This window comes from Xiphophorus hellerii, chromosome 5, assembly GCF_003331165.1.
Source record: "Xiphophorus hellerii strain 12219 chromosome 5, Xiphophorus_hellerii-4.1, whole genome shotgun sequence".
Taxonomy (NCBI): domain Eukaryota; kingdom Metazoa; phylum Chordata; class Actinopteri; order Cyprinodontiformes; family Poeciliidae; genus Xiphophorus; species Xiphophorus hellerii.
This window is the reverse complement of record NC_045676.1, coordinates 11,566,298-11,580,349: the sequence shown is the minus strand read 5'-3', so window position 1 is coordinate 11,580,349 and position 14,052 is coordinate 11,566,298. Positions and strand designations below refer to the sequence as shown.

The window sequence follows — 14,052 nt, the reverse complement described above, 5'->3', positions numbered from 1 at the left end:
AGAAAGCAGCCTCGGGCAAAGACCCACTTCACTGCTGCACACATTACGCAGTCAGCACAGCTGAGCCGTCTTGCATAGACGTGCAGCTGATTGTGTCTCATCTTAAAATCCGAAGTCTTTAGCTGATGAGGTTTCCACTTAGGCAACGCTATGCATACTTTGAAGCATAAGCGCGTGGTGAGTGATTTCATTTACATGAGCGAAAAACAGGGCAACAGACAGAGAACAGATAGAGAATAAAAGAGGAGGCCTCGAGGAATAAATGTGATGGCGGAACAAAAGTGTGCAAGAGTATTATTCACTCTATCATACGTAGTTTTTAATAACAGTCATTTGTCCACCTTTTCTACTCATGGCCAGAGGCTCCAGAAACATGGAGCTAAATATACCTGAACACACAAGGAGAGCATGCTGGTGGGAGTCAAACGCTGACCCAGAATAGAGATTATGTAGACATTAGACTCTCCGCCGCTTTCTCCTAATGTGAGAAACCTGGAAATCACATTAGCTCACTCTTTTTTAAAAATCTATTTCTATAACAGAGCCCCCATGTGTTTGTGTCTGTTTTCCCCCCAGGTGGTGGCAAAGAATGCTCACATGGCCGTCGGTTCCCTCACCATCAACGAGGAGAGGTCAGAGGTCATCGACTTCTCCGTGCCATTCATCGAGACGGGTATCAGTGTCATGGTCTCCCGCAGCAACGGCACCGTCTCCCCCTCTGCCTTTCTAGGTGAGGAGAAACATGCCTGGCGCTTCTGGCAAAAAACCCACTAGATGCACATGTACTCATGCTTCACATCATAAATGCACAGGAATGCACATTCAAATACCTTTTTACTGAAGTGACTACCAATGGAAACAATGATATCAGCCTCCACTGATTTGATTCATTTTAGCTGTCAATGTTGTTTCAGCTCATATTTTAGAAGCAATAAATGTTCCTGCAAGGACAGCAACCAATCTTCAGCTTTTAGGCTTCGATCTGGAAATCAGCTCAACACTTACAAACGCATTCTTCATTTGTGTTAAAACTGAGCGGTAGTGACTGATGTGCCTTGTTACAGTGAAATCTTTCCTGCTTTCAAGTTTTATGGCACAATTATTTCAAAGGCCAAATTTCAGTATTTTTACACCTGTTTTTCCAGCTGCATTTTGGAGACAACAATTATGCTAATTTCCATCCCTGCAGTCAAAAACAAACATACAAATGCATAAAGAAACAGTAACATTAAATTCCTGCATAAGGTAATGGCCAGCCAATAAGAAAAAAAGTGCACATGTGAGCTTTTACATTACTTGGCAAAAAAAGAAAGTTACCAGCTGGATTTAGCTAAGAAAATAGATGCCAGCATTTTGTTGGAAAATTACTGCGTGTGCGATTATATTTGAGATAGTAACAAGTTATTTAACCTCAGCTTATGTCGACATAAATGTGGAATGATACAAGTGGTTGTAGAAAAAAGGTTAGTCTGTTTAAGAAAGGTCAGATCATTGACATCAAGCAGATAAATCCTCTGAAGAGATTTTGCAATCTACCAAAATTGGATTAAGAACTATTCATTTCTAAAAACTGGAAGGAAAAATTAAGGAGACATTGTCTCAGAGAAAGAAATGTAGCAAGCAAACAAACTTGAGCAAATGTGATTAGCGATCATTTAAACCTTTGGAGAAATCAAAAACAAAAGCAGAATTCAGAGCTATATTTAGCAGTTAAAGTTAGAACTCTCCCACATTCACAATGCGAAAAGATCCAATGGATTAGACCTGAAAAAGGGAAAAAAGTTTGAGAAAGAGTTTGTATTACATTTTACCAAAAAGTTAGCTAAATAAGCATCAGAAAATTATGATAAAATCTGTATTCTGCATCTTATTGTAATGAGAAAAGTTGTTGCAGATTAGTTGCTAACTAAATGTACTTTTTCTTAAAATAAGAGCACAGATACCCTTCTAGACCCAGCCAGTGTTTCCTCTCACCCACTGATTGCTGGTTTAGACAATGGATAGATGGATGAATAATACTTTTCCATTTATCTGTAAAATGACACTATTATAAATATTTTGGCATTTAAAAGAGTTTTCACTCAGGTCTCTTCATCTCTGGTGTGATTACAGCTCAAAAATGCAATTTTGTAATAAAGCCTAACACTCCAGAGCAGCTGTCAAAGTACATTAATCTAATAGCTTTATTTGTAAAGTAAATTGCTGCGGGTGAAAATTACAGTGCAGAATATAAAGCAACTGGAAAACATGCTTACTTCTATGAGTTTAATATTCACGCTTACTTCCCTTCCTATCAGGTCTCCTTGTCATTGTTCACACAATCTCAGAAAAATCCATAAACATTAACAGAACAGTGCTTGAATGCAAAACAAAAACAAAAAAACAGAGGGTTTTAAAATGATTTAACACATTTGCCCTGTTTTGTATCCCGACACACACTCTCCTTCAGAGCCCTTCAGCGCTGATGTCTGGGTCATGATGTTTGTGATGCTGCTGATCGTGTCGGCCGTGGCTGTCTTTGTGTTCGAGTACTTCAGCCCGGTGGGTTACAATCGCTGTCTGGCAGACGGACGAGGTGAGAGGACACACACTCACACATGCACATTCAGAAACACACATTCGCACGTCTGGGCCCGGTTAATTCATGCTGGAAAAATGGGGCAATGAGGTTCGATGTCAAACAATCTAACGTGTGAAATAAAGATCGAGTTTTGGTTTCTCCTTGAATGCACCGTTCAGATAGAGAACTCCAGGTGCTAAATTGCTTTGACAATCTTTACTGAATGAGAGCAACTGGAGTGCTGAGACTTTCTGCGTGATGTCTTTGAGTGCTTATCTACATTGACAGTCGCTTAAGCTTGTTCACTAATGAAGGAGATCATTGACAAGAACCAGATAGGTGGTCTTAAGTATTCTTAGCCTCACTGTGTGACCTAGAAATCACCTGCTCTGCTATTGGAATGTCTCTTGTTGTTGTAATAATATTATACGTAACACAAGTGTTACACCGCTGAATGGACGGAATTAGATAGAAAACATGATTCAGATTTAACAGAGTCTGTTGAATCAGATGCATTATTAGCAGTTTACTCATCAGATTCACTGGTTCTGATTCAGCTCTTTATTTCCCTTTTTATACTCAAGACTCACTTTAGAGATTGAATTTTTTACCATGATTTTTTCTTGTTTGTTTTTTTTTCAATCAAGAAAAAAAATAAGTGTTAGATTTCTGTTGAGAATGTTGAAATTTCTGAATGGTTGGATGCCTCATAAAGACACATAAATAGCCTGATGTTGTCTTACATCTGGCACCTCCAAAGAACAGCATCTTCTGGAACACTAAACAATGTAATTTTGGCATGAAATATATGTATAATCCCTGTATATATAAGACTCTTCTGTGCTTCTGCTGCGGCTGCTGCATCATCATAGCCTGTTGTGCGTCCATCTCCCACTGTGCCCTTCTCGCTCCCTCCTCATCTGTGTTGCCACGAAGCTCCTGTAGGTAGTATTTGCTTCCTGACACCTTGTCATACAGCCACAGAGGCAGGTGGAACAGAGTGAGTGTATAAAAGCTGGGCTGTCCCCGCAGTAGCTGCAGGAGTAAATGGAAACTCCTCAGTACATACTGTGATCCCTGACAAATTCAATGGTGGCGATCCTTAAAATGCCTCCCACAACGTCTGGTCAGAAGTAAATAAAGCGCGCTGATCCCACTACTGTCCTCTCGTCTTGTCATTCTGTCCCTTTAGAGCCCGGCGGTCCCTCCTTCACCATCGGCAAGGCCGTCTGGCTGCTGTGGGGCCTGGTTTTCAACAACTCCGTTCCTGTGCAGAATCCCAAAGGCACCACAAGTAAGATCATGGTGTCAGTGTGGGCCTTCTTCGCTGTCATCTTTCTGGCCTCCTACACTGCCAATCTGGCTGCCTTCATGATCCAGGAGGAATATGTGGACCAGGTGTCGGGCTTGTCAGACAAAAAGGTGAGAATTTAGAGCGACATTACGAGCAGGTGTGTGAAGATTTTTGCTTCTAGAGCATGTTTGCAGACTTTTTCATGTTACTGGTATAATTGATGTACCCTTTTTAGTACCTAATACCATAGATAGCTTATAAATACAAAAGAACAGGATATTTTTGTATCTTTTCTGTAGAGTAGTAGCTGTGTATTGGCATTCAGCTGTGTTTTTCGGTTCTTTTGGCCCAATGGCGTAGAAAAAGTTTAATTTTACAAGCCAAGCCATTATTACTACCAGACCTAGAGCTTTGGGATTCCAGCAAAACACAGTGAGCTTCATTATCCACAAATGGAGAAAACAAGGAGCAGTGATGAACCTTCACAGGAGTGGTCAGCGTGCTGAAAATACTCCAAGTGCTCATTGATGACCCATCTGTTCACAAAATAACCCAGATCAGGCTCTCCAGGCCTCACTTGCCTCAGCAGATGTCAGTGTTCATGATTTGGTAATTATAAAGGGATTGGACAAAAATGTCCTCCATGTTAGCATTCTCAGGTGAAACAGTCAAACATGGTGGTGTCAGTGTCATGATCTGGAACTGTTTTGCTTCACAACCTGGACAACTTTAAGTACTTGGTGGAAACAGTCAGAAAACTTCTGCCTTTCGGTGCGTGACCTTGAGTTATGCAGCCGGTCCAAAGAACACTATCAGTTCCACCTATGAACGGCTTTAAGAAATACATAAAAATTAATCCACTGTGATTTAAACTACCGATTTCCAGTAATTGCAGTTTCTTGATAGCAGTTGTTTTAGGCAAAGGTCGCTCACACAAGTATTAGGTTTACAGAGCAATTAACAGGCTGCTTTCGCACTTTTTTTCCCCTTACTGGATAAAACGATTATATGAAAACGCAATTTTCTATTTACTCAGGTTAAAATCAGCTTAATGACTTAAGGCATTGAAGTGTAAAAAATAGAAGTGATCTTTGAGGAACCTTTTCATGATGCTTTAGCATACTTAGCTGCCAATGCTACATAATATATGCAAGTCCTGCTTAAATGTTGTAGCACTCACCCAACAGTATTGCTTAAGCTAATCATAGGTTAGACAGGTGACCTGGCTTCACTGATAACGATCCACTTCTCTTTGCATTTTAAGTGTTTGCCACCAAACCTTTTAGACAAATGTATAGCACATTTTGACATAGGTCAGCATATACATGGAAATGGTGTGAGAGCAGCTATGAGATATTTTGTCAAATTATAACATCCTTAGTTGAAACTGCTTGCTCACTGTTGCTGTCTCTCACCTTGTAAGAGTGTTTCTATAAAGAAGCATCTTTCGTCTTTCTTTCTTTCCTTCCTTCCTTCTTTCTTTCGGCAACATTACATCACAATTAGTTAATCAGAAAATCTGTGGTTTGCGATAGCTAGATAAAATGTAATGCTTGAAGCTCAAATTTCAAAATTCAAAGTGGAGCTGATACCATCTGATATAGTAGCTTTTTTTTCTTATTGATCCATGAAACCTTCACGTTGCACCAAGAAATTTTGATTTATCTGCGATTGTCTTTTCATATATGTGCAAAAGGCTGAGTCCAGTTCATGTCTCTGCTTGCACTATCTCTAACGTCTCCTGGTGTGCAGTGTGCTTGTCTAAAATGTTCCATTTCTTTTTACTGCAACTCTTGGCACTTGTGTAATTCTCTGCTTTTCCTTTTCTTATCAGCGCTTTAGCAGCTTTTTTCTATTTTACATCCAAACGAGAATATCTCTATTTTTTTTCCCTCCTTGCTACAGTTCCAGAAGCCGAATGAGTTCTCTCCGCCTTTCCGGTTTGGTACGGTGCCCAACGGGAGCACAGAGCGCAACATCCGCAACAACTACAGAGACATGCACGCCTACATGACCAGCTTCCACCAGAAGAATGTAGATGAAGCCCTGTACAGCCTGAAGACTGGGTGAGGAAGGGACAGAGAGAAAGGGTTGGAGGGGGGTGGCAGAGAGACAGATGGGGGATTCAGGGAAGGAGGGAGTTGAAAGAATGTCAGCATAAATAAAAAAGACAGTGTTAAAGATCTGGAATGTCGCGTAGTGATGCAAAACAAAAAAAAATATGATGAAATGATGAGAGGGCTGCAGAGGAAGAGGAATCATTTGGGGGAAATGTGAAGGAGCAGCCAGCGGGGGTGCGCATCTGCCTTGCAGTGGCGTCCAGAACAGCAGTGGAGCTTGTGTTTGCTTTATAACTGAATCTTTGTCACTCTTTCTCTCTCGCTGTCTTCAAACATTTTCATCAAGCACTGCCAAGGAAACAGGAATGCAAAGTTGTGATGTTTCACCGATGCTGAATGGCCACAGAGGCCTGAGGTGCCCTGAGGCACATTTGATGGTAGCAGGAGAAGCAGCAGACTGTCATGTCAATCAGTCAACTGACTGTGGGTCAATATGTAGAAGATGCACAGCTTCTCTGGAAAATGCTTTACTTTAAACAATGAAAAAATGGATCCTGGACATTTTACAACAGTGTTTTAGCATCATTAGACCAAAACAGGAACCATAGAAACCACCCACTGATTTTGAGAAGAATTTCTGGAGTTTATTACAAACGTATTCACACCCGTTGAACTTTTTCACATTTTATAACTTTACAATCTTTAAACTTCAAAGTATTCTGTTGACATTCTACAGGACAGACTATTTTAAAGTAGTTCAAAGTTGCAAAGCAGAATTAAAGTGATTGCGTTTTTTAATTTTAAATTTTTTTTCAATACAGAAGAATCTGAGAAGTTTGTCATGTATTTGTCAGGGCCCAGAAGTTAATTCATTTAAAAAGGGTTAAGGTATGTGTCAGCTAACTTTCTCTTCTGGTGTGTGAACATCTCGCCAAAGATTCTCAATATGATTCAAGTCTAGACTTTGACTGGGCCATTCTTATGCACAGCTTTGTTCTAAACCTAAAATTCCACCTCATTATTTTTACAGCTTTTGATAGATTTTCTTTAAGGATTTTGTTTGTAACTCTACTGATCTTCCCATCAAGCCTGTTCAGCTTTCCCAAATTCCACACAGCATGATGGAGCAACCTGCAAGTTTCACAGGGGGATAAAGATTTCAGGTAGAAGTGCAGAGTTAGCTTTCCTCCTCATGTTGCTTTTGCATGTACCCTAATGTTTTCAGTATTGGTCTTGTATAAAAAGAGCACTTTTTTTCCACGCTTGCAGGGTTCACTTTATGATCTGTGGCAAACTGCAAATAGAACTTCCTTCTGACTTTCTTTCAACACTTGCTTTCTTCTTGCCACTCTTCCATAAAGACCAGATTTGTAGAATACACAGCTAATAAAAGTTCTGTCAAGAGATTCCTCCTCGTGATTTCTGCAGCTCCTCCAGAGCTGCCACTGGCCTCTAGTCTGCTTCTCTGACTTGCTCTGCCAGTCAGTTTAGGTGGACAGACGTGTCTCAACAGGTTTACAGTTTTGCCGTATTCTTTTTATATTCAGATTATTTTTGAACAGTACTCTGTGAGATGTCCAAAGTTAGGGATTTTTAAAAAAGAAAACTTAACCTGGGTCTTCATAATGTTTCATAATTAGTCTAAATTAAATTACACACAGGTAGCTTTCACTAATTAGTGTAATTTCAAGTTCAATTGATTGAGTTGGATTTATTTATTTATTTCATTTTAGGACTATTAAAGCATATGTGACTGAATACAACTACTGTATATGCTGATTGTAGCTTTCAAATGTACAGTATTATTCTGAAACAGTGTGTGTTGATCTTTCACATAATATCCCAATAAAATACATTAAGGTTTGTGGTTGAAACATTGAAAAATGTGAAAGAGTTCCGGATATCAGTACTTTTTCGAAACACTTTGGGTTTGATAGAGACCTTTGAGTTTTAACTACATAAAACCAATCACCATGACAGTATGTTCACCAATACCATGACAACAGAGTAACTTAAAATAGATATGTTATACATAAGTAATAAGAAAGACAGCATCAAGTGATTAAAAAAGTGAAACTTGTATATATTCATCACACACGAAGTGACATATTTAAGGTGTTTATTTCTGTTCACTTTGACAATTAAGTTTGTTTGATATTGAAAACCCAAAATGTAACTTTAAATTAGAATACTGCATAAAATTGATAAAAGAGATTTTAAAAGCACAAATGTTGATATATAGAAAAATATGTCCATGCACTGCACAGTATGCACTCAGTAGTTGGGCATCAGCAATTCAGTGTGGCATGGAGGTGATCAGTCTGTGGCTCTGCTGAGCTGTTCAGGGGTCCCAGGTTGGTTTGATATTAGCATTTACAGTAGCTTCTCTGCATAGTTCTGATGTCTCTCATCTTAGTCTTGACAATCCTCTGTAGATTTTCCATGAGCTTTAGGTCAGTCTAGTTTTCTGGCCTCTCAAGCACCATGGTCATTAAACCAGCTGCTGGTACTTTTGGAAGTGTGGGCAGGTGCCATGTGCTGCTGAAGCAAACATTAATCTCTCCATAATGATAATGAAGTTCTTGAGAATTTAATTGGTGGGCAACTGGAATACATACATCAACTAGGCTGTGTCTTGTGTGAGGTACCACAAAAGTCTATAAGGGTTTAGCTGTATGAGTTTCTCCACTGTAACAGCACATCTTTATGCTTCACAGGAAACTGGATGCCTTCATCTATGACGCAGCAGTGCTAAACTATATGGCTGGCAGGGATGAGGGCTGTAAGCTGGTAACCATTGGGAGCGGCAAAGTGTTCGCCTCCACAGGCTACGGCATCGCCATCCAGAAGGACTCGGGTTGGAAACGAGCCGTGGATCTGGCTATCCTCATGTTGTTTGGAGATGGTAAGGTCGGACAGCATTGATAACACGTGATTCATGACCAATAACGAGCATATACAAAACTTCACAAAGGTCTAGAGACATTCCTGATTTCTCTATATTGTGCTTCCTGTGAAGCAGATGTCCCAACAATATTTGCTCAAGATTTCTGAAGAGCAGCTTTTCTTTGAGTGCCTTTTACTTATTTTCAGCCATTTTCAGATTTTCTTTTTTGTTTATTTGTAACTAATCTGTAACTTGTAAATTATTTAGGTAGAAAAATATTCCTAAACTCAAAACAGTCAATTTTAAATGTGATCTTTAAACACCTTGTAGAAAAGAACACAGTTGGTCTCCATATTTGCAAGAGAATCATGTAAAAATTTTACTAAGCAATTAGATGGACTGGAAAAAAGCATTTTACTAAGTTGACTCCAAAGTTAAGAAACATGCTTGCTGGATTCGTCTTGACTTTCAGATTCTACATCAGCTGCAACTAGTTTTCTTAGGCCTGCAGTGACTTTTTTTTTGCTCTCCACATGACTAATTTTAAGCAAGCGCTGCATAATATGCCGTCATGGTCATTTGTTAGAGCTTAGCTGAAAATGAGAAAAAAAGAATTGAAGGAATCACACCAATCAGGCATTAGTAGTCGATTTCTGATCTCCTATGTTGTAACACTGTAGCCTGATGATTTTCATTGATTCCAATTTCTCTTCAAGCACTATATTTAACATCATCATGTTTTTCTAGCCTTGCTGCTGTGAGCAGTCATTAAATATCAATATTCGGAGCAGAGCACTATGTGTGAGACAACAGATGCTGTCAATCAAGGTTTTACTCTTATATTACAACACAGATAAACTGTTATAGTCCAAGTTTCAGACTTCATTTAACGCATAACTTAGCGATTAGCATGACTGGTGTGCTTCAGCATAGTCAGTGTAAACTACAGAATCTGTGTGTAGAGAATGCAGACCCTTACCTCTGAGATTTCCTAAATGCCTGAATTATTTACAAGTACAGCATGTTCCCTATCAAACAGGTTGAAAACAGAAAAGGATAAAACAGAAAAACTTTTATCTAATAGATATGCCTTGCTGGTATGTGCTGCAGGACGTGAATCTGGAGAAAACACAAGCTTTTTTTTTTTTTTTTTTTTTTTTTGCTGACGGAGTATATTTGTTGGGATGAACTTATAGGTGTGGTGTCTTAATGTTTAGGGAAATGAACATTTTCAAATTCTGTTCACCACCCATTTTCTAAGCAAAACTCTTTAAGAAAATCTAAAGGAGAAGTATATCTCAGGATCGCTACAAAAATCACTTGGAAGTTTGCCTCCTGAAGCACACAGCACATATTTGGAGTCGAAACGTGTCATATTAATATTACATAATACATATCTCTGTTTTGTAGCAACTTGCACCCAATGCCTCTGTTTTTAACAATGATTATTAAAATTTAGAACCACAAAATGCTTAAACAGGCAGCTTTCAGAGTTTGATACAGTAGAACCAGAGAAGACACTCAGAAACTGTTGGGTTGCAGGATGAAACAACCCAAGAGCCGAGCTTTGCCAAGCAGTCAACATTTAGCAGTAACCCTCCTGTTGTTGTAGGTGTAAACGCTTTAATGTAGAGTGAATGTGTATATTTAGCTCCTCAGGAAACACTGAGAAAACTGTTTGCCACAAACCAAACAATACTGATGAAATTACCTCAAAGCAACATGGTGGATGGAATCCTTCTTATGCATACGCTTCTACATACTGCTGCACAGGTGTGATTGACAGTCAGTGTCATATGGATTGCAGAAACTGCCTCCATATGTTGGCAGGCTGACATGGAAAATAAATTCACCGGGGATATGGGAAGCAGATTTTTATCTGATTTATACTGCAGCATCTCAACAGAGAAATTATACTGAATTTGTCAGTGATGTAATTTGATTCTGTATTTGTTGTCAGTTTTTTCTCCACCAGTTTGATCCTGCTGATATTTTCTTTTCAGTAGTTAGAAACTGAGTTCCTACAGTCTGGAAAAATCTGGAAAGGTAATCAATTTGATCTTCAATTGGCCCCAAAGTTATTCATACCTCTGACAGATTTAGATTGATTCTTTTTGATAGAAGGTGAGATGGAAATTCCTCAAAAATAAAATGTGAAATTAGTAACCACCATGAGGGAGGGTTATTTGCTGTGATTATTTTAACATCACAGCAAATAACTGTGTTGAACATACATGTGCTGAACATACATATATGTGCATATTTCCACTTGTATTTAAATAATCATTGTCAATGAGTTATATACTTTTTATAGGCCTGGATGTTTCCATACTGTCATCATAATTTAGTTCCTTCCACAGATTCTCTGTAAGAATTAAGTTTGGACTCTTCAAAATGTTATGTACTATTTAGACTCAGAAAAGACATGTTGGAAACGTTAACAGATTTCTTTAAAAGTAAAAGACAGCAGTATAAATCACTATATATATATATATATATATATATATATATATATATATATATATATATATATATATATATATATATATATATATACACAGTACAGACCAAAGGTTTGGACACACTTTCTCATTGAATTCAATGAGAAAGTGTGTCCAAACTTTTGCTCTGAACTGAGTACAGACCAAAAGTTTGGACACACCTTTTAATTCAATGAGTTTCCTTTATTTTCATGACTATTGACATTGTAGATTCACACTGAAGGCATCAAAACTATGAATAACACATGTGGAAATATGCACTAAACAAAAAAGTGTAAAACAACTGAAAATACCCCTTATATTCTAGTTTCTTCAAAGTAGCAACCTTTTGCTGTGATTACTGTTTTGCACACACTCTGCATTTTCTTGATGAGCTTCAAGAGGTAGTCACCTGAAATGGTTTTCACTTCATAGGTGTGCCCTGTCAGGTTAATAAGTGGGATTTCTTGCCTTATAAATAGTCATGAAAATAAAGAAAACCCATTTTAATTAGAAGGTGTGTCCAAACTTTTGTTCTGTACTGTATATAAACAATATATATAATATGTTTTATTTATCTCTTCACTTGTTTCAGAAAGACAGTTTTGATGTTCTGATATCCAGTGCATTTATCTCTGTATAAATTATTACCTTCACATCATCTCATATGTTATTGTGGTCTTGCTATAACAGAACATATTATTTCAACATGCATATGTAACAGGCTGTCTGAGTGTCTGATTTATTTCCCATTAGCATCCACTGGCTGCAGAATTGTGACTAATGATGATGATACAGTGTGGAAAAATGAGAGAGCTTTTGTTTGTTGTGACTAACCAAGCCAATCTTAGCAACAATCTAATTCCATCACTCTCAATTATGGCATAATTTTGTTTGGTTGATTATAAACCTGCAGTAAATTATTATCAGGTAACTTCAGACAAATAATGGGTTTTTTCCCCCTGAAAGTTTTCAAGTAGCAGACAGTTTTTAATTTCCTGTTTTAAAAAGTAACTTTTTTGCGAAAATGCAATGTGAATGCTGTAAGCTCCATATTTTCAGTGAAAATTGCAGAAGCATTTGAAGTTAATTGCAGAAGATTTGCTGAAATGAAAGAAATAGGCAGAAGCAGCAAAACAAAGCAAAAGGAAAGGAGAAAAACTGTAGAAAAGGAGCATAATGCAAGCAAAAAATTTGACAAGGGATTTTATTAAATCTCTAAAAGATATAAAAAAGCTGAAATAAACAGAAGGATATGACTAGATTTTAAAGTTTGAATTATTTAGCAGTGAAAGAGCATAAAATTTTTAACAGAATTTTTCAGAAATTATTTCATTCAGTGGAGCCCAAAATGATCGCAGAAATCTGAATATTTCATATGATGGAATAGTATTTAGTATTATTGCTATATGAACTAAATATCTTAACCTTTATGTGTACTTTACCTAAGGGTTTTATTACTAGTTCAATTGAAAATATAGTCCTAATAAAAATAAGCAGCATTATTTGGGGGTAAGTTTATTTCTAATAACACACATTATCTAGCCGTCTACCTGTTCAAAAGTTATTTTTGCAATGAGGTATTCCAAAATAAGACACAAAACTGCCCTCTACAAAATAAATAGGCTTTTTAAAATTTGTTAGCAGTGAGTCATAAAGATGATTCTCCTTTAGGAATGAATTAATTGGGGGAATCAATTCCCCCAATTAATTCATTCCTGCATCCATTAAACCCACAAATGTGACACACCTCTAAAATTCAGCCTCTTTTGTGGAACTACAAATACATGTTGCATCAAATTGCACAAAGTGTGTTTTCAACCAGTAATTTTATTTTTACCTGACTTATTGGTGTTCAGTAATCCATGAGTTACTAAACCTCACATTAAGTTAATGGATGTGTAATAAAAAACGAAGTCTAAGAAGTGTGTGACTAACACACTGTAAAGTCTTGTAACCATGATCTAACAGGTGATCTAGAAGTTTAAATCACCATTCTTGATTTTCATTGTATTTTAGCTCATGTCCTAATCTTCTTTGACTATTTACCTTCACAAATGGCAAACATTTAATTGTGTAATATTTTGTTTACATTAAAATATGAGTTCTTGTTTTTCAATTAACACATTTGTAATTGAGGTCACACAAAACATCTGTGTTCTAGCCATTTTATACAACAGGCATGCTTGTATTTTATTTATTTGTCCATGTTAAAGGTAGACCTGTTGGTCCTTTGTTACTCTTGTCTACCTGTCTCTGAAGCAGGGACAAAATTGACTCCATTGTTGTTGTTTCTTTGAACTGGCAGCCCAGGCAGTTGAACAATTGTATGTGTGAAAGGCTGACACAGCATGTGTAGAAAGGGCACAGCTATGTACTTTCTATTTTTTCTCATGATGGCTTTACTCACCTCTACCTTTTCTGGCTCTCTATTGTAGATGTTATTTGGCTTAATCAGTCCCTCCAGGATGTTGCAATGGTTTTTTTTGTGATTGTTGCTGCCAAAAATTACTGATTTTGCGGCAATTGTTATGCATTTTTTAATAATGGAATAACATTATAACATGGTATACAGCTCAAAAAAGTCAATTTCACATAATACCAACCCCTTTAAAAGTGTTATCAGCTGGTGTTTTGGCAGCATTTTAAAATGTTGTCTCTCAGGAGTTTAAAAGAAAAGAAACAAATGTTCCACAAGTGAACTTTTGCCCTCTGAGACTCCAGCAAGCCATTCATGTCTTGGTGCTTACTTCCTGTCACATCTCATGCAG

General features: G+C 37.6%; 1 protein-coding gene across 1 annotated transcript in view; it reads left to right on the top strand.

Moving 5' to 3' along the window:
• grin2bb (glutamate receptor, ionotropic, N-methyl D-aspartate 2B, genome duplicate b) overlaps nt 1–14,052 on the top strand; it is a 121,710-nt gene that overhangs the window by 98,367 nt on the left and 9,291 nt on the right. The window contains 5 exon segments of the mRNA XM_032563061.1: nt 577–730; nt 2,450–2,575; nt 3,753–3,982; nt 5,760–5,920; nt 8,632–8,819. Coding sequence (XP_032418952.1) covers nt 577–730; nt 2,450–2,575; nt 3,753–3,982; nt 5,760–5,920; nt 8,632–8,819 — 859 coding nt within the window.